This window comes from Salminus brasiliensis, chromosome 3 (assembly GCF_030463535.1).
Source record: "Salminus brasiliensis chromosome 3, fSalBra1.hap2, whole genome shotgun sequence".
Classification (NCBI taxonomy): Eukaryota; Metazoa; Chordata; class Actinopteri; order Characiformes; family Bryconidae; genus Salminus; species Salminus brasiliensis.
Window position 1 is genome coordinate 47,849,583 of NC_132880.1, and position 26,820 is coordinate 47,876,402.

At 41.8% G+C, this 26,820-nt stretch overlaps 1 protein-coding gene across 3 annotated transcripts; it reads right to left on the reverse strand.

Annotated features, from left to right (window-relative positions):
- Nucleotides 1-12,108: 12,108 nt before the first annotated feature.
- Nucleotides 12,109-26,718, reverse strand: LOC140551495 (interleukin-21 receptor-like). Of its 3 annotated transcripts, none has more exons than XM_072674943.1 (9): nucleotides 26,657-26,718; nucleotides 24,491-24,607; nucleotides 23,495-23,603; nucleotides 22,743-22,930; nucleotides 22,455-22,612; nucleotides 22,028-22,211; nucleotides 21,308-21,401; nucleotides 19,741-19,834; nucleotides 12,109-15,319 (listed from the first exon to the last, which is right to left on the reverse strand). In XM_072674943.1, exons 2-9 carry the CDS (start codon nucleotides 24,546-24,548, stop codon nucleotides 14,615-14,617), a joined length of 1,590 nt encoding a protein of 529 aa, XP_072531044.1. In that variant the 5' UTR covers nucleotides 24,549-24,607; nucleotides 26,657-26,718; the 3' UTR covers nucleotides 12,109-14,614. The 3 variants fall into 3 exon arrangements, with proteins under 3 accessions (XP_072531044.1, XP_072531041.1, XP_072531043.1); XM_072674940.1 differs by lacking the exon at nucleotides 26,657-26,718 and adding an exon at nucleotides 24,906-25,040; XM_072674942.1 differs by lacking the exon at nucleotides 26,657-26,718 and having other exon boundaries at nucleotides 24,491-24,695.
- Nucleotides 26,719-26,820: the final 102 nt, after the last annotated feature.

Sequence of the window (26,820 nt, forward strand, 5' to 3'; positions counted from 1 at the left end):
TGTGATCTCCGTTATTGAGTCAATCTTTGAGATTTCCTCAGTGTAGGTTTTTCCAACTTCACCTTCAGACACCCATGCCTGCGAACCAGAAAGGGGATTAGTATTTGGGGCTGTGCAACAGTAAAACCCCCTGGATTATTTGATATTGTGTTCTGTTGATTTTATACAACAGATTAAATGGTCACCCACCCGCCCAGCTGCCACCTACCAGTCCGACCAACAGAAGAGAGACTTTATAAATGAGGAGAGCGGCGACTGGTTGAAATAGGAATGGGAGTTCTCGTAACGCTCAACATGGCGTCTGTTTATGGATAAAGTCCTTAAAGGATAAAGAACTTTTAGGGAGAACTAGTGCTTGTCGATGTCTCCTGGGTTTGTCAGACACTAGAGGGCGCTCCCGAGCAAGTCTAAAATGAAGGGCTGGTTTGTAGCATTTGAGCAAATTCATAGCTTATAAGTGTTCAATGATTTTCCCACTGGAAAACACCCTAATTTCTTCAACTGGGAACAGTACCAGAGGTTTCCGCGCCGCAGACGGATTTTTAAAAGCTTTACACCTCCAGTTTTAGACAACTCCAGCGTTAGCGCGCTAACCAGTCAGCACTCAGTAGAAGTAGTGCTAGCGTCGCTATTGCCTAAAACCATTTCGCTGTAGGAAAATGGAAATATGCAGGTTGGTCTTTGCCTTTTAGTGAAATACATCATTCTTGTTACTGGACGGTCAGGGAGTGGACCCAAGTGAAAGCCTGTAAGGACAAACAGTTGCTCCCAGCTGGGTTTGAAACAGCAACCTGGTATGGGGGGTGGCCCCAAATGAAAATCTGCTCAGGGCCCCGTAAAGGCCTGTGCTGACCAACATTGCTTAAAAGTGATGAGGGGAGATAGCGCCATCTACCAACTGGAGAAAGCACAACCAGTTGTTCCTTTTTGGATGGCAAAGCGACTCGGCAATGGTTCTTTATGGAATCAGAAGTGGTTCTTCTAGGTCTTATCTCGAGGAGGCCTCGGTAGCACCTTGATTGTAAGAGTGTAGCTGATAGGAGCCGATCATTTTGCTTCTCAGGTCCATTCAGAGAGAGCCGTTCTTACCTTGAAGTTGCCCTGATGATTTTGGTACAACGATTGGAAGAATAGAGATGGTGTTGCCACCCAAGTGACCTCCTTAATCTTCATTCTGTGTAAACAAGAAAGCATCTGTGTGCTAATTTCATATAGCAAAGGTTATTGATTATCATTTATTCTGTATAATAATGCATTCATAGCTACCTTGCAACAGGGTATAGCCTAAAGAATAGAGCCGCTGCCACCAAACATATCAGAAAAACGAACCCAGGCGTGAAGTGTACCAGAGCTGCAGTGGGATCTTCAACTGAGGAAACTAACACACACACACACACACACACACTCACACTCACATAGATGCATGAAAATATATATATATACTCCATTCCCTGAACATGTGTGTGTAGTTAAGTGTATGTGTATGTGGTCCACTGGTAGATATTATATATATACACATATGTCATTTGCAATTACCTGTAAGTAACCTGTAAATAATACTGTTATTTCTTTTTTTTTTACCTCTTTTATTTATTTTGGGTATATATTGATATTTTATCTACATTTTTGTAAATGAGAGTCTTGCTATCCCTTTTCTGCTGACATTGAGAATTTCCCTACTGTGGAACTAATAAAGGATTATCTTATCTTATCTTATCTCATCTTATATACCCTTATGTGTATATAATATACACCTTAGATAGGATATCATGGCTGGGGGTTTCAAGTAAGTTGCAGGACTGTAGCAGTACCTCTCAAAACTCTCTTTAGCTACAATAAAGGTTCTTTGAGCGATGCCATGGAAGAACCACCTGCATAAAGAATTAATAATTTTTTATTCGGCCGGGTCGCGTTTTTGAACAGTTCAGACATAGGGAGCTAGAGCCGTTTTTTGAGCCCCGAACAAACACAGATTTGCCTCCGAGCTAAAGTTTTTCTCTGCAACTTCCAAAATCTGTCGGCGAGCTGAAAATCAGGGCTAAAACTGCGTATATACTCGGTATTAGGACCAGCAAATCCAGCCAACCACGTCTTGCAACAACACTGGAGCTCAACACGCTCTCAGGAGAACACCAACCGCCAATTACGTCAATGAAGTACAAATACTTCGTTATCTTACTTCAGTAGAAATGTCGGTTCTCTAAACTTTACTGCAGTAGACCTATATTATACCTGCACTATAGACCCCTGTGGTGCGGCCTAAGCTTTCAGCCTTTGTTTTCCTTCCATTACTTTTACTTTTCTACTTGAAGTGGTTCTGAAACCAGTACTTTTACACTTTTACTGGAGTAAAAAGCTTCAGTTGATACTTTTTTAAACCCTCGTATCTCCACTCACTTCTACCTGTAGAATGAATGTCAATACTTTTGACACCTTTGGTAGAACAGCACATATTGGGGGTCACCCTACATACAAGGCAGGTTTCCACTCATATTTACCTGTGTGTGAGGTGTTCCACATGATGGCAGAGCTACAGCTGTTTCCGGCCCCATTATATTTAGAGTTGGTTAAGATTTCAGTGCAGACCCAAGCACTGTACTGAGAACCAGGATCCAGATTATTTTCTGAAATATTGTTCTTTGTTGTTTGAAACAGAGTTAAACTCTGAAACAGAAGAGCAGGTTAAAAGTTAGATGTCTTTTTTTTTTAAAGCAGGTTTATCAGCTCACCTCACACCGATATATCTGAGATATGGCATATAGATTTCAGAAATATAACATATATTAAAATACAACATATGTCCACTTTGTTTTGGACATTTTTTTAAATACTGGACATATTTTCCAACCATATGTCAACAACAATGCAAATATTTACATCGTTAACAATACACACTATAGGGACAGAAGTATTTGGACACCTGTTTATTCATTGTTTCCTCTAAAATCAAGGGTATTAAAAAGAGCTGATTCTGCTTTTGTTGGAGGAACTGTCCATATCTCTACTGTCCAGGGAAAAGGAAGACTTTCTACTAGATTTTGGAGGAGGAACATTGCTGTGAGAATTTGATTACATTCAGCAACAAGATTGTCAGTGAGGTCAGGATGTTGGATGATGATCACCACCCCACCTCATCATCCCCAACTCACCCCAACTCATCCCAAAAGTACTGGATGGAGCTCCACCATCTTCCACTGCTCCACAGCTCAATGCTGGGGGGCTTTATACCCCTCTATAGCCCACGCCTGGCGTTATGGTATTATGTTTATCCGCTCCAGTTCTATTGCAGTGGCAGTACTTCTTGCAATGTAAAATAACTGAATGCATTTATTCATTCATTTGAAGGGGTGTCCACAAACATGTTGTAATATATGTGTATTGATGGCCATATATCAGATTACTGTATGGGCATGAATATGAGTATAGGGTCATAAGAAGGTTATAAGTCATAAGAAGGTTCTTTCTGGGACTTACTTTGTTAGGATGTCCTTCTTTTCGGTAGATGAATGTGTACTGTAGCGACAAAACCTTATAATATTCATGCTTCTCATAGCCACTAGTCCACTTGAAGATATAGTATCCCTCTACAGTATCCAACGTTATATTGTGTGGTTTGATCGGTTTGACTGTGAAGGGAAAATAACATTAAAGCATCTGTTAATATCTAAAGGCCTCATATATATATATATATATATATATATATATATATATATATATATATATGTATATATATATATATATATATATATATATGTATATATATATATATATATAGATAGATATATATATGTATATATTTTTTTTTAATCTGTGCTGATCATTATCTCAGAAACATTGGATCCAAATGCTAGAGTGACCATATTGTTGTTTGTTGTTTTTTTAAAAAAAAGAGGACACCGAGGATCTACAGGTATCCACCATAGATAGGATATGACCATTGAATCACCAAAGAATCTTTACATCAAGACCAAGTGTTTTGGGTCTTTTACAGGTTCTTCACATCTTCATGACAAATATGGCTCTCAGTGGAAGCAAACGGAAGCAAATGGAGGCAAATAGAAGCAAAAAAATAATAGTGGTTCTATGAATGTTGTATGAATGACTACTGCAGCTCTCTTCTGGCTGGTCTCCCTCTGCACACCATCAGGCCCCTGCAGCTGATCCAGAACACAGCGGCACTGGTCGTCTTTAACATTCCTAAATTCAGCCATGTCACTCCACTGCTGCGTTCTCTCTTCACTGGCTTCCAGTAGCTGCTGCCCAGGTCATCAGATTCAGACCCCTGACTCTGGCCTACAAAGCCAAGACTGGACCAGCTAGCCCCTCCGTACTTGATGGCAATGGTCAAAAGCTGATTTGCACCAAGAGCCCTTCCAGCTTCAAGTACGGCTCGGCTCGACCCGCCATCCTTTAAGATCCACGGAAGACGAGCGTCCAGACTTTTTACTGTCCTGCACCGAAGTGGTGGAACGAGCTTCTCCTGGGTGTCCGAACAGCTCAGAGAGTCCAGCGCTCGCTGTCCTCAAACCCAGACTGAAGACCCTCCTGAAGTACTTGGGCGAATAGCAAGGTACTAAGGTCACCTTATTGACTTGTGTTAAGTAGAGTCTCAGATTAGATGCATCTCTAAATTTTAGTCTATTCTAACTAGCTGAGGTTTTTCTTGGGTAAACAGCAAAGCACTTTGTAAGTCGCTCTGGAGAAGAGCATCTGCTAAATGCCTTAAATGTAAATGTAAATGTAAATGTCACGGTTGCTGAGCTTGGAGGTGGAAGCGGACGTACTTACAGGTAATTTAATTTAATGATTAATACATGAAACAAGGCACGACAGGATAGAAAGAAACGGACAACAGGCAGAACAGGCGGGAACAGGCCAAACTAACCAACCGCAAACCGTCATGAAGACGTATAACCCAGAACATTTACACAAGCACAATGCGCAAAACCAGACAACAGCAGGCTGAGACAAAGGGATCTTAATACATGAACAGACAAGGAACACCTGGAGTTAACAAGGGGCGTGGCTAGAGGGGATACACAGGTGGTAACACTGAAGAACAGGAGGAGCTAGGACACATCAGAAAGCACATGGTCAGGCAAAACATTTACATTTACAGCATTTAGCTGACGCTCTTATCCAGAGCGACTTAGAGCGACACAGTTACTCATATTACAGAGGTGGGCCAATGCAGTGTTAGGAGTCTTGCCCAAGGACTCTTATTGGTGTAGCGCAGCACCTACAGTCACCCAGAATGGAAATCAAACCCCAGTCTCCCACGTGGCGTGGTAGCTTATTGGCAGGTAATGGTGTTATCCATAGTGCCAATAGGCTATATGACCAAATCACCTCCTTTCAGTTGACCCGCCCCACCCCCCAGCCACGACATCCTAACTACGAAGGATATCTGTGTCCCCCCAGTGTCCTCTTTATTTAATTTTTTTTTAAACTATGATAAAAATGTTCTTTTAAGATGATGATCCAAATGATGATCCATGATGGTGTGTCCAAACTTTTGACTGGTGCTGTATACATGACAGATTATGGATTATGGCATGTATTACATGCCACTTACTGTGTTTTGATGGGGAAAACTCATCATCCAGTTTGGTGGACTTTATAAGGCCGTTCTCCAGATAGCAAAGCTTTATAGCAAATGCATTAAAGTCAGTGAACGAGTCCTGAAAGGGAAGGCCCAGAGCTTGAAATCTGCAAGCGTAACCATCCTCTTTTGCTATGAGTGAACAGATAAAGACCCTGTATGTGAAAGAAAAGCATCGGTATCAGCAAAGGATCAGCAAAAGGTAAAGCCCAGCTTTGTAAAACACATTAAATCATGAATGTCGTGAATCTTTACTTCTCTATTTTTTCTTCTTTTATTTTTGTAGCTGTGCCCTTTAAGCCAAACTCCAGCCAGTATGAGGTGCGTTCTGTCCTGTTGGGAATGGCTTTGGAGCTTAAAAAGCAGTCGATGGTGAGCCAGTAATCAGTCTCACAGGTGAGTCCTGAAACATCAAACGGGGAAAGGTTGTGCTTTTAGGATTTCTGCCACTCAGGGACAGTAAGACAACCCATACACATCCAAACAGGGAGGTCTGTTGGACAGAGGTCAGTCATTAATTTAATGCTATAGTTAGGTCCATAAGTATTTGGACAGTAATACATTGGGGTTTTTTTTGCTTTTTTGTAGTTTTGCTTCGGTACACCACTTCAATGGTTCTGAAGTGAAGATCAAAACTATTCCATTAACTTTTCACAGGCCCTCCACTTTCACAGGCTCAAAGGTGTATTGGACAGTTCATTGACCACAGGTATGGCATTTGGGAGCTGTTTATGGGAACTCTCAGCAGGTGCTTTAAGGAGGTGTTGATGGAAGTGAAGGAGGCCATCATTAGACAATTGCAATGCAGTCTCAAAAAAAACCCACTAACCAAACCTATCCGAGGGAGCTGAAACTTAGAGGTGGTCAAATTTAACAATGTAGTTCAATCTTTAAAAAGAGGGGATGCACTGGTGAGCTCAGCAAGACCAACAAAAGCACTTTACAACATCTAGGCAAGTCAAGAGCACTCTCGTGGAGGTAAGCCTGTCATTATCAAAGCCTACAATCAAGAAACGCCTTGATGAGAGTAAATACAGAGGGTTTACTTTAAGAAGCAAACCTCTGGAAGAAGCACTGAAGAACGGAAAGCCCAGATCAGACTCAGCTCTTTGGAGAGAGTCCTGGATGAACTTGAGTATGGAGAAGGAAACGTAAGGAAAAGTATCAATGCACCATCTTCTGTCTAACATGGTGGAGGCACTGTCATGACATGGGTGTATATGGTTGCCAGTGGAACAGTGTTGGTGATGTTCTGCTGATAGACGAAGCTCAGATTCAGCCTTCAGATTCAGATGGCGCTTGATGTATTTACAATAATGTAAGAAATATTATAAAATAAGTGACCGCATAAATATTCACCCCCTTTAAAATGACCTAAGCGAGCTAATTCAACAGAGGTCCAGCAGTCAGTTGATGCTAGTAGTCTCACAGTTAGTGAAATGGTGAAATCACATGGGTGCAGTGAATGTGACAATAGTATACAGACACCTGTCTAGAAGCACCAGTCACTGGTTAATCAGTCTAACATACACCATGAAGACAAATGAACACCCCACACAGCTACACATGGCGGAGGCACTGTCAAGGCATGGGCGTATATGATTGCCAGTGGAACTGAGCTGGCTCGGGCGGTGTTTGTTGACGATGTTCTGCTGATAGACGAAGCAGGACGAACTCTACAGTGTATAGAGCCCCACCTTCTGCTCAGATTCAGCCAAATGCTGCATCTGCAATGACAGGATGGCGCTTCAAAGTACAGATTCTTTGGATTATGACCCGAATCATATCACAAAACCACATACCACAACTCTTCTTTAGAAGAGCTATGGCATTTGGGAGCTGTTTATGGGAACTCTCAGCAGGTGCTTTAAGGAGGTGTTGATGGAAGTGAAGGAGGCCATCATTAGACAATTGCAATGCAGTCTCAAAAAAAACCCACTAACCAAACCTATCCGAGGGAGCTGAAACTTAGAGGTGGTCAAATTTAACAATGTAGTTCAATCTTTAAAAAGAGGGGATGCACTGGTGAGCTCAGCAAGACCAACAAAAGCACTTTACAACATCTAGGCAAGTCAAGAGCACTCTCGTGGAGGTAAGCCTGTCATTATCAAAGCCTACAATCAAGAAACGCCTTGATGAGAGTAAATACAGAGGGTTTACTTTAAGAAGCAAACCTCTGGAAGAAGCACTGAAGAACGGAAAGCCCAGATCAGACTCAGCTCTTTGGAGAGAGTCCTGGATGAACTTGAGTATGGAGAAGGAAACGTAAGGAAAAGTATCAATGCACCATCTTCTGTCTAACATGGTGGAGGCACTGTCATGACATGGGTGTATATGGTTGCCAGTGGAACAGTGTTGGTGATGTTCTGCTGATAGACGAAGCTCAGATTCAGCCTTCAGATTCAGATGGCGCTTGATGTATTTACAATAATGTAAGAAATATTATAAAATAAGTGACCGCATAAATATTCACCCCCTTTAAAATGACCTAAGCGAGCTAATTCAACAGAGGTCCAGCAGTCAGTTGATGCTAGTAGTCTCACAGTTAGTGAAATGGTGAAATCACATGGGTGCAGTGAATGTGACAATAGTATACAGACACCTGTCTAGAAGCACCAGTCACTGGTTAATCAGTCTAACATACACCATGAAGACAAATGAACACCCCACACAGCTACACATGGCGGAGGCACTGTCAAGGCATGGGCGTATATGATTGCCAGTGGAACTGAGCTGGCGCGGGCGGTGTTTGTTGACGATGTTCTGCTGATAGACGAAGCAGGACGAACTCTACAGTGTATAGAGCCCCACCTTCTGCTCAGATTCAGCCAAATGCTGCATCTGCAATGACAGGATGGTGCTTCAAAGTACAGATTCTTTGGATTATGACCCGAATCATATCACAAAACCACATACCACAACTCTTCTTTAGAAGAGCTATGGCATTTGGGAGCTGTTTATGGGAACTCTCAGCAGGTGCTTTAAGGAGGTGTTGATGGAAGTGAAGGAGGCCATCATTAGACAATTGCAATGGAGTCTCAAAAAAAACCCACTAACCAAACCTATCCGAGGGAGCTGAAACTTAGAGGTGGTCAAATTTAACAATGTAGTTCAATCTTTAAAAAGAGGGGATGCACTGGTGAGCTCAGCAAGACCAACAAAAGCACTTTACAACATCTAGGCAAGTCAAGAGCACTCTCGTGGAGGTAAGCCTGTCATTATCAAAGCCTACAATCAAGAAACGCCTTGATGAGAGTAAATACAGAGGGTTTACTTTAAGAAGCAAACCTCTGGAAGAAGCACTGAAGAACGGAAAGCCCAGATCAGACTCAGCTCTTTGGAGAGAGTCCTGGATGAACTTGAGTATGGAGAAGGAAACGTAAGGAAAAGTATCAATGCACCATCTTCTGTCTAACATGGTGGAGGCACTGTCATGACATGGGTGTATATGGTTGCCAGTGGAACAGTGTTGGTGATGTTCTGCTGATAGACGAAGCTCAGATTCAGCCTTCAGATTCAGATGGCGCTTGATGTATTTACAATAATGTAAGAAATATTATAAAATAAGTGACCGCATAAATATTCACCCCCTTTAAAATGACCTAAGCGAGCTAATTCAACAGAGGTCCAGCAGTCAGTTGATGCTAGTAGTCTCACAGTTAGTGAAATGGTGAAATCACATGGGTGCAGTGAATGTGACAATAGTATACAGACACCTGTCTAGAAGCACCAGTCACTGGTTAATCAGTCTAACATACACCATGAAGACAAATGAACACCCCACACAGCTACACATGGCGGAGGCACTGTCAAGGCATGGGCGTATATGATTGCCAGTGGAACTGAGCTGGCGCGGGCGGTGTTTGTTGACGATGTTCTGCTGATAGACGAAGCAGGACGAACTCTACAGTGTATAGAGCCCCACCTTCTGCTCAGATTCAGCCAAATGCTGCATCTGCAATGACAGGATGGCGCTTCAAAGTACAGATTCTTTGGATTATGACCCGAATCATATCACAAAACCACATACCACAACTCTTCTTTAGAAGAGCTATGGCATTTGGGAGCTGTTTATGGGAACTCTCAGCAGGTGCTTTAAGGAGGTGTTGATGGAAGTGAAGGAGGCCATCATTAGACAATTGCAATGCAGTCTCAAAAAAAACCCACTAACCAAACCTATCCGAGGGAGCTGAAACTTAGAGGTGGTCAAATTTAACAATGTAGTTCAATCTTTAAAAAGAGGGGATGCACTGGTGAGCTCAGCAAGACCAACAAAAGCACTTTACAACATCTAGGCAAGTCAAGAGCACTCTCGTGGAGGTAAGCCTGTCATTATCAAAGCCTACAATCAAGAAACGCCTTGATGAGAGTAAATACAGAGGGTTTACTTTAAGAAGCAAACCTCTGGAAGAAGCACTGAAGAACGGAAAGCCCAGATCAGACTCAGCTCTTTGGAGAGAGTCCTGGATGAACTTGAGTATGGAGAAGGAAACGTAAGGAAAAGTATCAATGCACCATCTTCTGTCTAACATGGTGGAGGCACTGTCATGACATGGGTGTATATGGTTGCCAGTGGAACAGTGTTAGTGATGTTCTGCTGATAGACGAAGCTCAGATTCAGCCTTCAGATTCAGATGGCGCTTGATGTATTTACAATAATGTAAGAAATATTATAAAATAAGTGACCGCATAAATATTCACCCCCTTTAAAATGACCTAAGCGAGCTAATTCAACAGAGGTCCAGCAGTCAGTTGATGCTAGTAGTCTCACAGTTAGTGAAATGGTGAAATCACATGGGTGCAGTGAATGTGACAATAGTATACAGACACCTGTCTAGAAGCACCAGTCACTGGTTAATCAGTCTAACATACACCATGAAGACAAATGAACACCCCACACAGCTACACATGGCGGAGGCACTGTCAAGGCATGGGCGTATATGATTGCCAGTGGAACTGAGCTGGCTCGGGCGGTGTTTGTTGACGATGTTCTGCTGATAGACGAAGCAGGACGAACTCTACAGTGTATAGAGCCCCACCTTCTGCTCAGATTCAGCCAAATGCTGCATCTGCAATGACAGGATGGCGCTTCAAAGTACAGATTCTTTGGATTATGACCCGAATCATATCACAAAACCACATACCACAACTCTTCTTTAGAAGAGCTTCTTTAGGTAAGGAAATGGAATGACTGGGTCGTCTGATAGTGATCCAGATAAGCAGCTTTTTACTTACTGAAGACAAAACTGAATGAGTAATGCAACACTTTTAATAGACCCAGCTCACCTAATCACTGGGTAATCAGTAACCCTGGCTATGAATACACCATGAAGACCACAGAACACTCCACACTGCTCTGAGAAAAGCTTATTGAGGAGTATAAGTCAGGGGATGGATACAAAAAGCAGAAAGACCCTCAAACAAGCAGCAGCTGAAGGCGCTGCAGTAAAGGCCGATGGCAAAGCATTGCAATGGGGGAAACTCAGTGGGCTCAGAAGGCTGGGTGGACTTCAGGCAGTCTTTGGCTGCAACTGCATTTATGTATAACTCTTAGTTTGTCCAATTACTTTTGACTTTTGAGCCTGTGAAATGGGAAGGGCTGTAATTCCTGGCTATAATGGCTGTAATTCCTAAATTATTGATGCTATACTTTTGATAGACCCACATTAAAGACTTCGGTCACACCTTATTATTAAGTACCTCATTACTTGATTGCTTCGAATCCATTGAGGTGGTGTACAGAGGCAAAATAACAGACATGTCACTGTCCAAATACTTATGGACCTGATTGTATTTTTATGGTTTAATGGTTTAATACATATAGGTTTTATGCTTGTGAGACATATTCACCCCCTTGGATGTTTCTCCTTTTAATGCTTTTGATATGGAATCATGGTAAAACATAATTAGCAAATAAGTAATATTGATGTATTTACAATAATGCAAGAAATCATATAAAATAAGTGACCATATAAATATTCACCCCCTTTAAAATGACCTAAGCGAGCTAATTCAACAGAGGTCCAGCAGTCAGTTGATGCTAGTAGTCTCACAGTTAGTGAGTTATGGAGATCACCTGGGTGCAGTGAATGTGACTTACTGCCCAGATAAGCAGCAGCTTTTCATACTAAGGTTTTGCACAGTACTGTGTAGATACCCACCCACTCATATATCCACCCTCATATCCACCCACATTCATGTAATGTCAAGTTACCTTCTGATCTGTTGGCGTTAGATGTTTCTGTAATGCTCAGAAATAGACAGAGAACTCCAAACGGCAGCATCGCTTAACCTGGGTATGCAGTCCCCAGTCTTTAGAGACAGTACACCTGTGTATAAGACACGGCAAAGCGCTTGACAAGAGTACCACGTTCCCCTGAGCCACCATGCCTGCACTTCATTTCGTTGGCGAGGTCTTGATCACTTGATCACAGAACAGCGAGTCCCAGAACTGACCGGTCACTAGTTTTATTTATTCGTTTATTTTGGAAATGTAATACGAACAAGATCATTTAGATCATTCAGGCAAAGGCTGTGAAAAACAAGATGATCTGGCAGGATTAAGGGTTTACTGCCGGCCCAAGCATTTTAATCACACTGGTGGAGCTCAAAGAAAAACAACAAACATACAAACAAACAAGCAAAATAGTCGTAATTATAAAAGAAAAAAAAAAAGCAGCGGCTGTAAAATATCTGATCAATATCTGAGCAATTTTTCAGGCAATCTAGATCAGTGCATCACAAACACATGGCAATCAACTGTATGAACTCTATGAACAACTCAATCCAGTTTAACAGGCTGAATGGAAAACAAGACAGAGGAGAGAAACATGATCGTATTACCTTGTGTGGCAAAGCTTTGGCAGGTGAATGAGAGCTATGCGTGCGCTAATCGAGTCTGACTTTATACACACAGCAGTTCCTGTTTTTGTCAAGTCTACCTCTATCTGTAGCATCTGATCAGTTAATGAAGACCTGTTCAAGACTGGCATGTGTGCTGCAGTCTCTGCAGGGTGTTTACAGTCATTCTGCTCCCTTTCCATGAAGAATCAGAAACTGTGATTCACACTTTAAAGCTGACAGCACCCCTGACTGGGCTGGTTACAGTCACATGAATGCCACGGGCTGACATATGGTGGTCTCGAAGCATGCATAATGTCATACCTTTCACACATATCTTCTATCTTCTGAGGCTTTTAACACAGAAGCACAACAGGCTTTGAGAGACCTGCTTCCTGAACTGGTGGGATTTTAGACCTCAGGTTTAGACTTCAGAAATACCTTTTTAAAGACTAGTTTTAATGCACCTGTTACTTGGATTAAATTTGAAATGACAAAATCTGCCATATTTTAAAATCTGGTACTTATTTAGTATCTAGCTGAGTGATTTTCAGCGATTCTAACTATACACAATCCACAAATCAACACTTTTAGGTCATTTTCTGGAAGGTTTCCCTCCTTAACCCATGGAATAGAAGCACTTTATCGATTCTGAAGGAAATCACAGAACATTTAACACACTTTTGCGGTTGTACAGCATCCACCTCAGTTGGTTGGATTGTGCCATTTGGTGGAAGGTTCAAGAAACAGATCATGAATAAGAATCCAGTTGCTTTAAATGCAATCAATCAATCTCAGGACGAAAACTACCAATCGTTTGCCAATTGCACCATGTCAACTGATACTTACTATCATCATAAGTTTGAAACAAAAGGATGTTCCTGGACAGATATACCCAGATATAAAGTGAATTCCAAGCATCATTTGGTAATCTAACACCTAGTCCAGCAAAGTTTGGTAAAGGTGTTCAGATCTGAAGCTTTCAGGACAGCAGAAAGCATCTTCTAGACCAGATCTGGACCTACAATCAATCCAGTTTCCAGTCCTGGGCTTTGTAAGCCTTGGTAGGTGTGATACTACATTTACCATATGTTTACACTAACTGCTCGCTCAAATTCCAGGACTGGAAACTGGATCGAAGGTCCAGATTTGAAGACCTCTGGTCTATTTCCAAACATCATTTGGTAATCTAACACCTAGTCCAGCAAGGTTTGGTAAAGGTGTTCAAATCTGAAGTCTTCAGAACAGCAGAAAGCATCTTCTAGACCAGAGGGCTTCAAATCTGGACCTACAATCAATTCAGTTTCCAGTCCTGGGCTTTGTAAGCCTTGGTAGGTGTGATAGTACATTTACCATATGTTTACACTAACTGCTCGCTCAAATTCCAGGACTGGAAACTGGATCGAAGGTCCAGATCTGAAGACCTCTGGTCTAGACTGAGCTAGGCTGACTAAATCTGCCCATGGGTCAACCTTTGCTGACCAAAGTGCTACAGTTACGACATTAAAACAGTCATAGCATAATCTCCCCGAGTACATCGGCTACTTTAAACAAAGCAAAGAAATGTCAGTAGCTGAGCTCAGCAACTCTATTAGTGTGCGTAAATGATCTGATAGCATTGCTAGCATTGCTGTGGCATTATCAGATCGAAGGCACTTCGTAAGTACGTCTGAGCTGGCTTATCTCCCTGAGTGAACACATACTCATCAGATCCCTGTCAGTCCGCTCTCACCCAGAAGAACCAGATAGCAGGAGCAGAACCGCGAGAACGATGGTACAGCTCGTAAATCTTCGCCTCGCTCTGTACCCTTCTCGGGTCCTCTGGATTCTTGAGTCTGATTACTGAAAGTACGTAAACCTGCAAACGGTCAGAAAAACCTAATGGATCTTGTTGTGACTTGCCATGATAGCATCAGCTATTGCACTTCCTTTCAGATTCATGTCAAGGCCTATCAGTCAGCTATTGTTCCTGCATCGCAAGGCTCCCACAGCACCACTGTAGTTTCAGCTGCAGACCAGCCTTTCTGTTCGCAGTTATGAGAGACCAACCGTTAAACGAGTACGTCAGTTTAGATACCATGTTGACAGTTCCAAACCCCACTGCATTAAGGGGGCTATCAGTGTAGAGTCAAGGTCAAGAAGTTCATCAAGTTCAATAGAGGTTCACCAAATCTACTGCTCAGAGTTGCTTACGCCCTCTTCTGAGCCAGGTGTGAAGGCCACCCACTGCTTGACATAGTTTGAATGGGATCCAATCCCACCGCCTAGCAAAGCGGCCTCCATTCGCTCGCTCCCATCACATTCCGAGGTCATCGGGCTTGAGCAGTCCGATTCCAGGAAGCCGCTGTCGATGGTGTCCAAGTCCAGGCCCACTTGAGGGTAGCCATCGTCCGAATGCTCGTTAGAACCGTACGAGGCCAGGGAGATCCCTTCGATGTTGTCCACAGCGTTGGCCCGCAGCTGCCAATCGTCAAAACTTCGCTCCCCCAAGCCATCGCTTCCACCAAGCCCCAGGACGTCATCCTCATCGGACACCCCGGCTGCCCTCGTCGGACCAGGGTCTGGCCTATTCCGCTGGCTCCCACCGCTCCAGTCCGACATGGTGCCTTCCTGACCAGACACGGTCACGGTATCCATGGAGATGTGGCCGCTGGAGCGCGTGGTGCCCAGGCTGCTGTCTCCGAAGAAGTAGCGCTTTGAGGAGCTGGGGTTGACCCGGCTCCAGTCCCCTAGGCTGCTCCCGCCACTGCCCGACTCCTGGAGAAGCTCGCTCTGTAGCGACAGGGCTGCTAGCTGCTTCTCGCTCAACACCTGCAGAGGAACGCTCTTCTCCAGTGTGTCGAAGCTGTTGAAGGTCAGCACAGGCCCAACCCATTTCTGCAACAGAGGAGGAAACAACGCGTTTGTCAGAGGACTGGATGATATACTAGTGAACAAAACAGCCAAAGGCGACACAATACTAGTGCTACTATTCATACTAGGGCTGTGCACTGGCGAGAACCTGGCGATATGATGAACATTGCGATACAGGGGTCATGATTCAATATATTGCATCAAAATATATTAATAAATACAATATTTACTGTGATATTTTATCGATGTCAACACAATGCTTCAGAAGTGAAGAGAGGATTCTCTCCCATACAGTGTATAGTGTATTATTATTATATTTATATTATACATTCATTATAATATTATCTGTGCAGTTGGTCTGCAATATTTTAGCACTGGCGATAGCTACGATACACTCAGAGAAGCACATAACAAAATGTATCACGATTTTGATAAAATATCATCACATCGCCCACCTCTAATCTAGCGCTCAGGGTTTAAACACTTAAAAAATATAATCATTGAAAATGAATCAAAACTGACATCCAAAACAGAACTGCCAATCGAAGTGATCTTGCCCATGTCGGTTATAAATAAATAAATAATTAATTAAATATATATATATTTTTTTTTTGTGCAAGTTCACGTGCCATCCCTTTAAAACCATACTACTGCATGTGTCGTCACGTGACCCCGTCCAGTCGGAGACACGGAAGCAACATAGAGGAGAACTCAAACAGGAGCCATCTGAGCAACTCAAGCAGCTTCTATACTGAATTCTTAATCATAATCAAGGGAAAATTCTGAAGTCATTGTGATACTGATTTGAGGTCAGATTGGCAAGCGCTGGCCAGAACATTGATAAATAAGTGACTTTGCTGCAGTACGTGAATATGCCATTTAGGGAGATATGGTAAAAACACTAACACGATATTTAAAAACCTTTTTTGCGATATACAATATGTATCACGATACATCACCAGTAATCACAGACTAAAAGCATCAGTAGCCACAGATTTTTATAAACTACTATTCAGATTTTACAGTCTAACTCCATATGCTTAAAAAAGAATATTATCACAAAACCAAAACAAAATTTATCACGATACGATAAAATATCATCATATTGCCCAGCTCTAATTCTACACCAATTCTTCATACACACACAAAACACTCCTCTGGAACTCTAACTGGTACACAGACATATATGTATATTAAAAATACTAATATTTTGGACTGGCTGGAGGCCTGATTTTCACACTGCAGACCTATACTGCATTACTTTCCTCATGTCAGACTAGGGTTCAAATCCCTGGCTGGCCACTCATCTTAGTGACCAGCACTATACAGACAAGGCCTGCCTAATCCTGTTGTACTACTGTAAGACCCTATGGGCCTATGTTTCCCCCAGACATACAGAGATGAATCACCCTAAGTGTCACTGTTACAAGTCACTTGATACACTGCATGGACAAAAGTATTGGGACACCTGCTCATGCATTGTTTCTTCTGAAATCAAGCATATTTAAAATAGCTGATCCTGCTTTTGTTGGAGTAACTGTCTCTACTGTCCAGAGAAGAAGTAAAGCATTCTATTAGATTTTGGAGGAGGAGCATTGCTGTGAGGATTTGATTGCATGCAGCGCCAAGACAACTTCCCAACTTATCCCAACAGTATTGGATCATCATCATCCCAGAGAGCACAGTTCTTCCACTGCTCCACAGCTCAATGCTGGGGGGGATTTACACCCCTCTACTAGCCCACGCCTGGCATTCGGCAGCATGATGGTGCCCATAGGTATGTTTATTGATCTGCTCCAAAGAGTCCTGTTCTACTGGCAGTACTTCTCTACAGGGACTAGACTGTAGAGGTGTATGCATGTGTGCATTTGCACATTTGTGTCAGCAGCAATGGGTGCATTTATTACAAGGGGTGTCCACAAATATTTGGACATACTGTGTAGGATTTACAGTTGTGATTTACAGCTGATTTACAAGTGATCAGATGTTTAATTTAGACTATGCGGAGACATTAGGCAGTCTGGGCAAGTGGGTAAATTTGACTTTTCCATCATCTCAGTGTTGAAAACATGGTGGAGGTGGTTTCTGATGTTATGAGGAATATGACTTCATAGTTCATGGAGAAAAAAAAGGGGAGTACGGCCAACCACGTGTTCCATTATAACATGGAGTGAGGTCTATGGAAACGAGCAAGTTATTTTGGTGCAAATCTTGTGCACAGTGCACAAGCTATTTTAGGCACCCCAAATCGAAAATCATGAGGGCTCTACAAAACCACAAACTGCACAGTCGAACAAAACACAGTTTTTGTTTTTTTTTTAGATTACAGTAGTCTGGCAGACGATTAGGAAAATGTCAAAAACCTGTGCGACTACTTTATTGGCTGAACACTTGAAACAGCTTCATTCTAAAGCTGAAATCATGAGTCATATCAAGTCAAAGGTCTTAAATGTCACATTCTTGACTCATTAGTCCATCTCTGACTCATTCTGAAAGTGAGCAGTAGTCTACTAGAGTCAGAGAAGATCTCAAGTTTCAGAACAACTTATCATGTTTATAATTCAAGGAAGATTCGAGAGATTAAGGCATTACACTCATTATTTGACTGCCAGCAAAGTGCAAATGTCAGTTTCTTAGCAAGTAAAAAAACGTTGTGGGCTGCTGATCTGACACATTTGCCACAGTGTTTCATTGTTTGAGATTTAATCGCCTGGGAACGCTCATCATTCTGTTAGATAATTATCATTCTTTTAGATTATTAATCAGAAATTATTATAATAACTGGCTGAGACCGTATGAGATGCACTGTAGCTGCGCTCCAAAGCCTAGCCTGCAGCAGAGTTAGGGCTGGCCCATGACAACTCCTTCTTAAGGAAGCCTATTGGTCACACAAATGGCACAGCCTATGCAGTGATGTCACCAATAAGGTCCCGCCCTTTGCTAAATTATGTATTGCGACACGAAACTTGTGTTATTTCACGAAAATCAACTAGAAAACCCAACATTTTTAACAAACTCTGCTCTGTAGCCCTCCTCGTTTTCCACCGTTTGCTGATTTTGCCTTTTTTTGGTGAGTCGGGTCCTCAAACCGCTCCGAACCCAGGCCGGAGGGCTCCTCTTTACCGCAGCAGCCGAGAAACGCAGGGCTTGCATGTCCAAATATTTGTGGACACCCCTTCTAATGAATGCATTCAGCTGTTTAAGTTGCACCCATTGCTGCTGGCACAGATGTGCACATGCGCGCACACACACAGCTTGTCTAGAGCTGTAGAGAAGAAGTACTGCCAATAGAATAGGACTCTCTGGAGCAGATCAATAAGCATGAACCTATTGGCACCATGCTGCTGCCTAATAATGCCAGGCGTGAGCTAGAGAGAGGGGTGTAAAGCCCCCCAGTATTGAGGAGCTGTGGGGCAGTGGAAGAAGAACTGTGTTCTCTGGAATGATGGAAGGTGGAGCTCCATCCAGTACTTTTGGGATGAGTTGGGGAGTTGGGGAGGTGGGGTGGTGATCATCATCCAGCATCCTGACCTCAACTTGGCCATTTTCTATTCTCATTCAGAAGAAAGTAGGTGAGATCTTGAGATCTTTTTTTTTTTTTTTTTTACAGTGAATGAGCAGGTGTCCCAATACTTTTGTCCATGGTGTTTATTCTTGCAGTGCTCCCCCTGCCAACTTATTTGCATGGCTGTTCTCTACCGTCCTCTACTGTGCATGTCTTGGCACTGCAGAGAGCTCTTAGCATTGGCCTCGTGCCAGCTTAAGCCGTCACCACTTCCTCTGGAATTATTTCATGCTCAAAAAGATATAATGAGGGTGGTTACATGAAAGAAACTCCTCCATCACTGGTAAAATATTTTGGTTCTCAGCCAAGGACAGGTTTCCTCACAGCCACAAACCATGACTACATCCCACCAAGGTGAGAAGAAAAAACTAAAATGTCACAAAACTGCTTGATTTCTCTGAGATCTGTGGAGATAAACCCCAGGCTGAAGGTCTTCTTTGTTGTATCTGGTCTGACCCAGTGGAATCTTCATGAAATTTCCCCTGAAGATGAAAACATCTATATATATCTACCCACCTAATCTGGGTTTGGCTTTGAGCTCATAGTACTTTCCATCTAAGGGGGGGGAATTGCTACTTTCATTTTGCGCATGTAACGCAAGTCCACCCAGATGTGATCTCCACAGCCCTCCCTGTGCCTCTGAAGCCCCTTCAGTCTGACTCATCTGCCAAATGTCAGAGTCCCCTCTTGCATGTGGTTGGTGACTTCAGTTGTGTTATGTTCAACGCTTGAAAATCCCACTGCGGCACTGTGTCTCGGCTGTGTGTGACACCTGCTGAAGTGTGACACTACATGTGGAGATATATGTTGAGGCCCACAGATAAAAATAATGCTAAAAGGAGAGTATCACCCTAACCTGTGTGCAACCTCGGCTTCTTACCTTGAAATCCCCCTGATATGTGTGATACAGGGGTTTGAAGAAGTCCTGGGGGTTCGGGATGTACTGGAACAGACCCAGCTTCTTCAGCCATCCCCTAAAAAAAAAAAAAAATGAGAGAACATGATAAGGGAAGTCGATTATATCACACGGTTTTGTTTTCATTAAGTTTTGCTTCCCTAAAGAGCCGCTCAACCGAGGGTTCTTCAGAACTTGCTCTGTAAATAAGTGCAGGCTGTGCGTTATTTACAGCATGTGCAGGCTAATCCCTATATATGTGTATCCTGAGCTAATGAACAGCTCAGCCATGCCACTGGTGTCAACTGAGCTCAGGCTCAGGCTCATCTTGATTCGGAGGAGAATTGAGAGCGCTCAAAGGTTACAGCGTTTGATGCACCAGAAGCTCGCATGCACGTCTGACTTCCTCCACCTTCTTGCCTACATGAACCGAAGCTGACTGCAAGCGTTTCTTTGCTGCCGTTGTGGTTTTCAGAACGTGGGAGGCATGAAGGGACGATGCACGTACGGTAAAAGCTGTAACTGTGATACCGGTTACTGGAAAAGGTGGAGGCATTATCACGCTGTGAAATCAGCCAAATTACCTAATTCTCCTCCACTGTATAGAGCAAGTAATTAGAGGAGAACTAATTAGACAGATTTAAGAGAGGGAGGTATTGTGAAGGGGACATATCATATCAGTCATATAAGTCATTGTAATGATATGTTTTGTATAAGTAGGTTTATATATTAACATATATATATATAAAACTACTTTAAAATATATATGTTACATATATAATATAAATATATTAATAAATATATTTTATATATACATATATGTTTATTATTATATATTATAATTTCATATTTTAGATGGATAGATACTTTATTGATTCCATAGGAAATGTAGCAATATCTATGTGATATATGTAGAAAATATATATTACATATTCAATAATTTTTCTTAATTTATAAAATAAAAACATTATATATATATATATATATATATATATACATATATATATATATATATATATATATATATATATATATATATATATATATATATAGTGTGTGTATAGTATATATAATAATATAATACTACTAACTACTAACTACCACTAATTATAATAATAATATTATATATAAGGAATAAATAATATATTATTAGAAATAAGAAAATTAAAATATATATAATATTTATTGTTATGCTTAGAGGTATCTTTGAATTATTAGTCTATTCTAACTAACTGAGGTTTTTCTTGGGTAAATAGCAAAGCACTTTGTAAGTCGCTCTGGATAAGAGCGTCTGCTAAATGCCGTAAATGTAAATGTAAATGTATTGTAATATTCTATATTCTTTCATATATACTTATGTGTATAAAAATGTGCTTGTGTGTGCTTAAAAATATGTACAGTATATATGTTTACTTATATGCAAAAATTTAAGTAAACAAAATATAATAAATATATAAATATTAAGGACTTCCTAAATAAAGTCTAAAGTCAATAATAACGTCAATGATAATAACAACAATATCAACAACAGACAATTAAATAACAAACTCACTGCTTTCCAAAGAAGAACAACAGCGCAAGTGGTAACACTACCAACATTAAGAGCAACACCAGGTAGCGGTTTGTCCCTGTAAGATCAGGAGCATCTGTAATAATGAAAAACAGTTCATATCAGATGACAAGAAATGACTTTTAAAATGAATCATTCAGGACTAGAGCTTCACCCCCCCCTGAGCTGCTATTCTTTGTGGTGCAGATGAAAAAGCCTCCAAGTGCAATCTGCTTCTGTGGTCATAGAAGTCCTGGAATCGCTTATGAAGAGCATCACAAACTTCAGAAGATGAGGCAAGCTGAACCAACAACCGTCTGCATGAGCATGAATCTATTCCCGGCCGACTGCGCTGACCTTTAGCGAGTTCTAGTGTCTTTACTTTCACAACCTGAAACCTCCATGAACTGAAATTAAAAAGCAGCCGAGCTTCACTTTGCTCCACTCCTCTCCTCTGTTTCACACAATATTCCAGTAAGTGAATGTGTGTGAAGAATGCTGGTGGTGAATATGGTTTCATGGGAGAAGTGGTATTTTCTAAAACATCCTCAGGCTGGTTTCTCAGACCGGGAGAGCCTGGCGTATGTGCAGCATTTTAATAAAACCTCAAAAAATCAATAAATCAATAAAATAGCTCAATAAAGCGAGGCTTAATTCCTGATTGGGAAACCGTAGACAACCGTAGAGGATGTAAAGACACTAGAATTGATGGTGTTGCTTTACCAGGGCTGGGGCAGGTAAGCTCAATGCTGGTGCTCCACTCGCTCCATTGACTTGAAGGGAAATTGCGGGAGTTCACGGAGGCCTTGATGGAGGCCACGTAGGCCTGTCCCGGCACAAGCTGCTTGCACTCGATTTCCAGGTACTTGCGGTCCTCTCTGATATTCATGGGAATCTTGCAGGATTCCTGTGTGGAATATTATTATTATTATTATTATTATAGTGCCTATATAGCCGTTTATACTTGTACAGTACAATGCAATTCTTCTCTTGGCCTATCCCAGCTTGGGTCAGAGCTTGGGTCAGCCATGCTATGCCACCCCTGGAGCAGAGGCGGTTAAGGGCCTTGCTTAAGGGCCCAGCAGTGGCTGCTTAGGTATCAAACCCAGAACCCTATTATACCAAAGAACATGTGGTCCAGCAGTTTTACCTTATTCTGATCGCTTTTCGGCGTTAAACACACCAAGTACATCAGTTCATTTTCCAGGGCATATGCATGTGATGCATAAGGCACATCCCAGGAGAGGATGAGGTCTTCACTCCCGTTGCGATTTGTGAGGGTTAGATTGAAAGGCTGCAGTGGTTTGACTAGAAATGTGGAGAAAACAAAGCAAGAGGAGTTTAGCTGTGCTATGAGAAACTCATCTGAGGTAAACAAAGAAAGAGGAACTGTAGCCTACTACAGCCAGTGGAAGCAGGAGATACGGGAGATACGTACTGATAGAATCCAGCTTTACGGTTCTTGAAGTGTACAGTTCCACGCCGGGTTGGAGGTCTGATGGTTTCGCGGTTAGTGTGCATTTAGTATCGTGTTCGGATATGGAGTAGAAGTTCTCAGGTGTTATAATGCACCACTGATTCGGTGGTCTTATAACGCAGCCCCCTTGCACTGTCTCAATCTCATCACTGAAAAACACACAAAGTCGAGAACATGGTGAACCAAGCAAATCTGCTATCCGCCAATAATAACTCTTCATTAGCTCTTCTGAAGCTAAAGACGGTAGTGGTGCTCAGCGGATAGAGCGCCGGGCTATTAATAACAGGGTTGTGGGTTCGATTCCCGGGCTCAGCAAGCTTGAGCAAGGCCCGTCACTCTCTCTGCTTCCTGGGCGCTGGAGGTGGCTGCCCACCGCTCTGGGTGTGTGTGTGCTCACTGCCCCTAGTTCACTAGTGTGTGTGTGTTCACTACCACAGATGGGTTAAATGTGGAGGACACATTTCGCTGTGCAGTGACAAATACATGCACCTTTACCTTTTACGTTCAGTGCTAAATTAGGCCGAAAACAACCCAGAAAAAAGAAGAATGAGTCAAAAGATCTGGGAAAAGAGGTTTATCCGGGTCACAGCCTGGCTCACAACTCCTTTGGACTGATGGCGTATAGCGGAAGTCCTCTGATAACCAAGTTCCCCTCTGGCCGAGATGGAAAGAGAGTGTGAACATGCGAGGAAAACAGTGTGAACTGTTCTTACCTGCAGTTTGCCTCAACATCACAAGACACCGGTCCCTCCGAGGCTGAAATGGAACAGTTGAGACTGGAGAAGTAGTCTGTGGTGCAGCTCACATTGCACACGCTGTCTACTGCAGAGAGCAAGAATAGACATTGCAGGGGTCATCTGCCAGACGCTGAACTACACAGCTTCCACATTTGGTACATTCATATAAATAAACCAGAGCCCAACAAAACACAACACACCCTCCTGTGTTAGCTTATCAATCCTATCTGACTTCCAGAGCATGCATATGTACACACACACACACACACACACACACACACATATAAATATAATAAATATATATATATAGCACTGTGCAAAGGTTTTAGGCCCCTAACCCCAGCAGTGAGAGAGTTTCTACTGTAGAAGCTCCAGATCCATCAGATAAAGTAGGTGAGATCTTGTAAGCTAGTCTGAAGAACAGAGCTCGGTTCCTCCAGGTTTCTCCTGGACGCCCCCCTCCCAGTCCAGCCAGCACAGCGTGGAGGATGTGTTCAACTCCATCAGCAGCAGCGGCAGCAGCAGCAGCAGCTCACCTGATTCACCATCATTAAGCCCTGATTTACCACCAAACCAGGTGTTGATCTGAGGAGAACTCTAAATAACACTAGACTCCATGAGAGAGGAGAACTTTGGAGATGTTCTAATGATGAACACAGTGATAGAGAACCACCACCTCCACTTTCTGTAGGAGTGATATTATCAGTGTTTATTCTGATATCAGTGTTTTACTGAGCAGATAAACTCTTACAGACCAGATGAGGATTACAATATTAGGCCATTACAATTTTTAAATTATGAATAAAATTATACAGCACTGTGCACAAGTGTAAATACATGCATATATATATAGTTTTTTAATAGATATACATTCATATTGCACAATGCCATTCTTTGCACTTCTGGTAGATGCTATCTGCGTTTCGCTGCTGTGCTGAGTCTACCCAGGAAAGAAGAGAGCCTGACACTTACTGCACTGAACAAGTCCGCAGACCACAAGCAGGAACACAGCCTGGCGTATCGCACCCATTGTGAAGAAGCGCAGGCAGCCTCAGCGTCCAGCTCAGCTCAGTTGTTTATTCCACAGCTCTGTAAGACATATGACAGAGATATGACCTCGTACCGTTCCCGACCTGCTCCTCAACACAGAGGACAGCCGAATGACCTCTTACACAGTGCAGAAAACACAGCAGCATCAGCTGAAAAACAACAAAACCCTGCCGTGTAGAATTAAGAAGAAATGAGATCATGTTTCCACTTCTACTGATTTCACTTCTGATGAGGAAGAGTGAAAAGAGGAGGTGAAAGAAGAAGAAGAAGAATGAGCTGGAGCCCAGTGAGTTTATGTTTGTTAAGAAAACAGAAGTGTTAAAAATGATGGACTTACCTGAACAGGCCTTATTTATAACACACATTCCCCCGACCAGAAGCCCCGGGAGATGCCCTCGCTCACTTAATCCTGCCAATCATCTCTTTTTGAACAAAGAGCACTGAGACGCGGCTACTGTCCTATTGATCTACATGTTCATGAACAGTCATTCAGCAGATGACGTTTAGGACAGCGTTCACCGAGGATGTGGTTTTTGTGGGACATGCAGCGTGAGCTGAAAATTCAAGCTCCGCCCACTGTAGATGTATGTTTTCTCAGTCCCCAAAAAGTGCAGTTTCATCAGTTACAGGTAACAGGATGAACATTAACCCCTTAACTACTTCTTGCTGACTCATTAATAAACTGTGTGCACTGCTACACTATCTAGAACAGCTAGAACACTATCTAGAACTAGCTATCTTCAGTTGAAAATATGGCACTATGGATATCCAGGGCTATATTTGAAGTAGACACTTGGGCCAAGACATTCGTTCACCTCCAGGCCTTTCTTTGTTTCTTTTTTTTATTATTTAATTCAATTTGAGAACAGCTAATACAGATGAAGATGCCAATAAAATGTGGTTGGTGTGGCGCAACAAATAATATCTGCCAATGAGATATTGCCCCATGTGGGAGGTGGAGGGTTCGATTCCCAGTCTGGGTGACTATGCTGTGCTACACCAATAAGAGTCCTTGGGCAAAACTCCTAACACTACACTGACCCACCTCTGTAATACGAGTAACCTTGTAAGTTGCTCTGGATAAGAGCGTCTGCTAAATGCCATAAATGTAAATGTAAAATAAAAAATAAATAAATATGTGTAATATAATAATATATGTGTATATTATTACACACACACATACATATATATATATATATATATATATATATATATATATATATATATATATATATGTGTGTGTGTGTATATATATATATATATATATATATATATATACACACACAGTGTGTGTATGTATGTATGTATATATATATGTGTGTGTGTGTGTGTAATAATATACACATATATTATTATATTACACATATTTATTTATTTTTTATTTTACATTTACATTTATGGCATTTAGAGCGACTGTGTTGTTGATGTGTGTGTATATATATATATATATATATATATACTTTCCAGCAGGGTCTTGTGAAATATGCAAAAGCTACATAAATGTATTGAAAAGCTAAACAGCAGCTCCACTAGGTGTACAGAGGCACCTCTCCAATTAAAAAAAAAAAATAATAATAATAATAAATATGTAATAGAACATACCATTGTAGGACAAATATGAAAGTAATTATGCAATAATTAATGACATAAATAGGTAAATAAAATCAGATGCTGATGGATTAGCCGTGCACTGCAGGCGCCACAAAAATACATACAGAGTAATACATTTCTAATTTCTAAGCTGCTAAAATTGCTTAAGTAAAATGTTATGGCCAACTCAGAGTATGAGGAGTTAAAAAAAACTAGAACTACAATTCTAATATTTTTCTATATGTTTTAGTTTGTTAAAAATGTGCTGTGGGATACAAAATCTGGCTGCTTCAGATTACACAAAATAAAAGTCACATATGCAAAGTGCTCTGGAATTGATCAGAGGTTCTAATAATTAATCCAGTGTTAAATGTTTATTATAAATATAATAAATAAAGTTATTTGAAGGTTTAGGCTTTAAAAAATGCATTTTTTTCTGAAGCAGCTGTTTATTACACTAAACCAGTTAGTTAAAGTGAAGTAAACAAAGGGTCTGACCTGTTCAGTGCATGCAGCTGCAACAGAGCAGCACTCTGTCATTGTGCTGTACGCAGTTCAGTTTAAGTGAGTCCCGCGAGCTGCGCTGCGCTGCAGGGTGGGTGGTTTGTAGTTCTGGGATTTGTAGTTTTTAGCGCACTGTGGCTTTAACACGCGGCTGCCAG

What these genes read in the sequence shown, in the direction of transcription:
- LOC140551495 (XM_072674943.1), bottom strand. Translation starts at nt 24,548, where the DNA reads ATGGGTGCGATACGCCAGGCTGTGTTCCTGCTTGTGGTCTGCGGACTT. An exon ending in GATGTTGAGGCAAACTGCAG is followed by an intron (nt 22,931 to 23,494) that starts GTAAGAACAGTT and finishes TGTGTTTTTCAG; the next exon opens with TGATGAGATTGAGACAGTGC. An exon ending in TTGTTCTTCTTTGGAAAGCA is followed by an intron (nt 19,835 to 21,307) that starts GTGAGTTTGTTA and finishes TTTTTTTTTTAG; the next exon opens with GGGATGGCTGAAGAAGCTGG.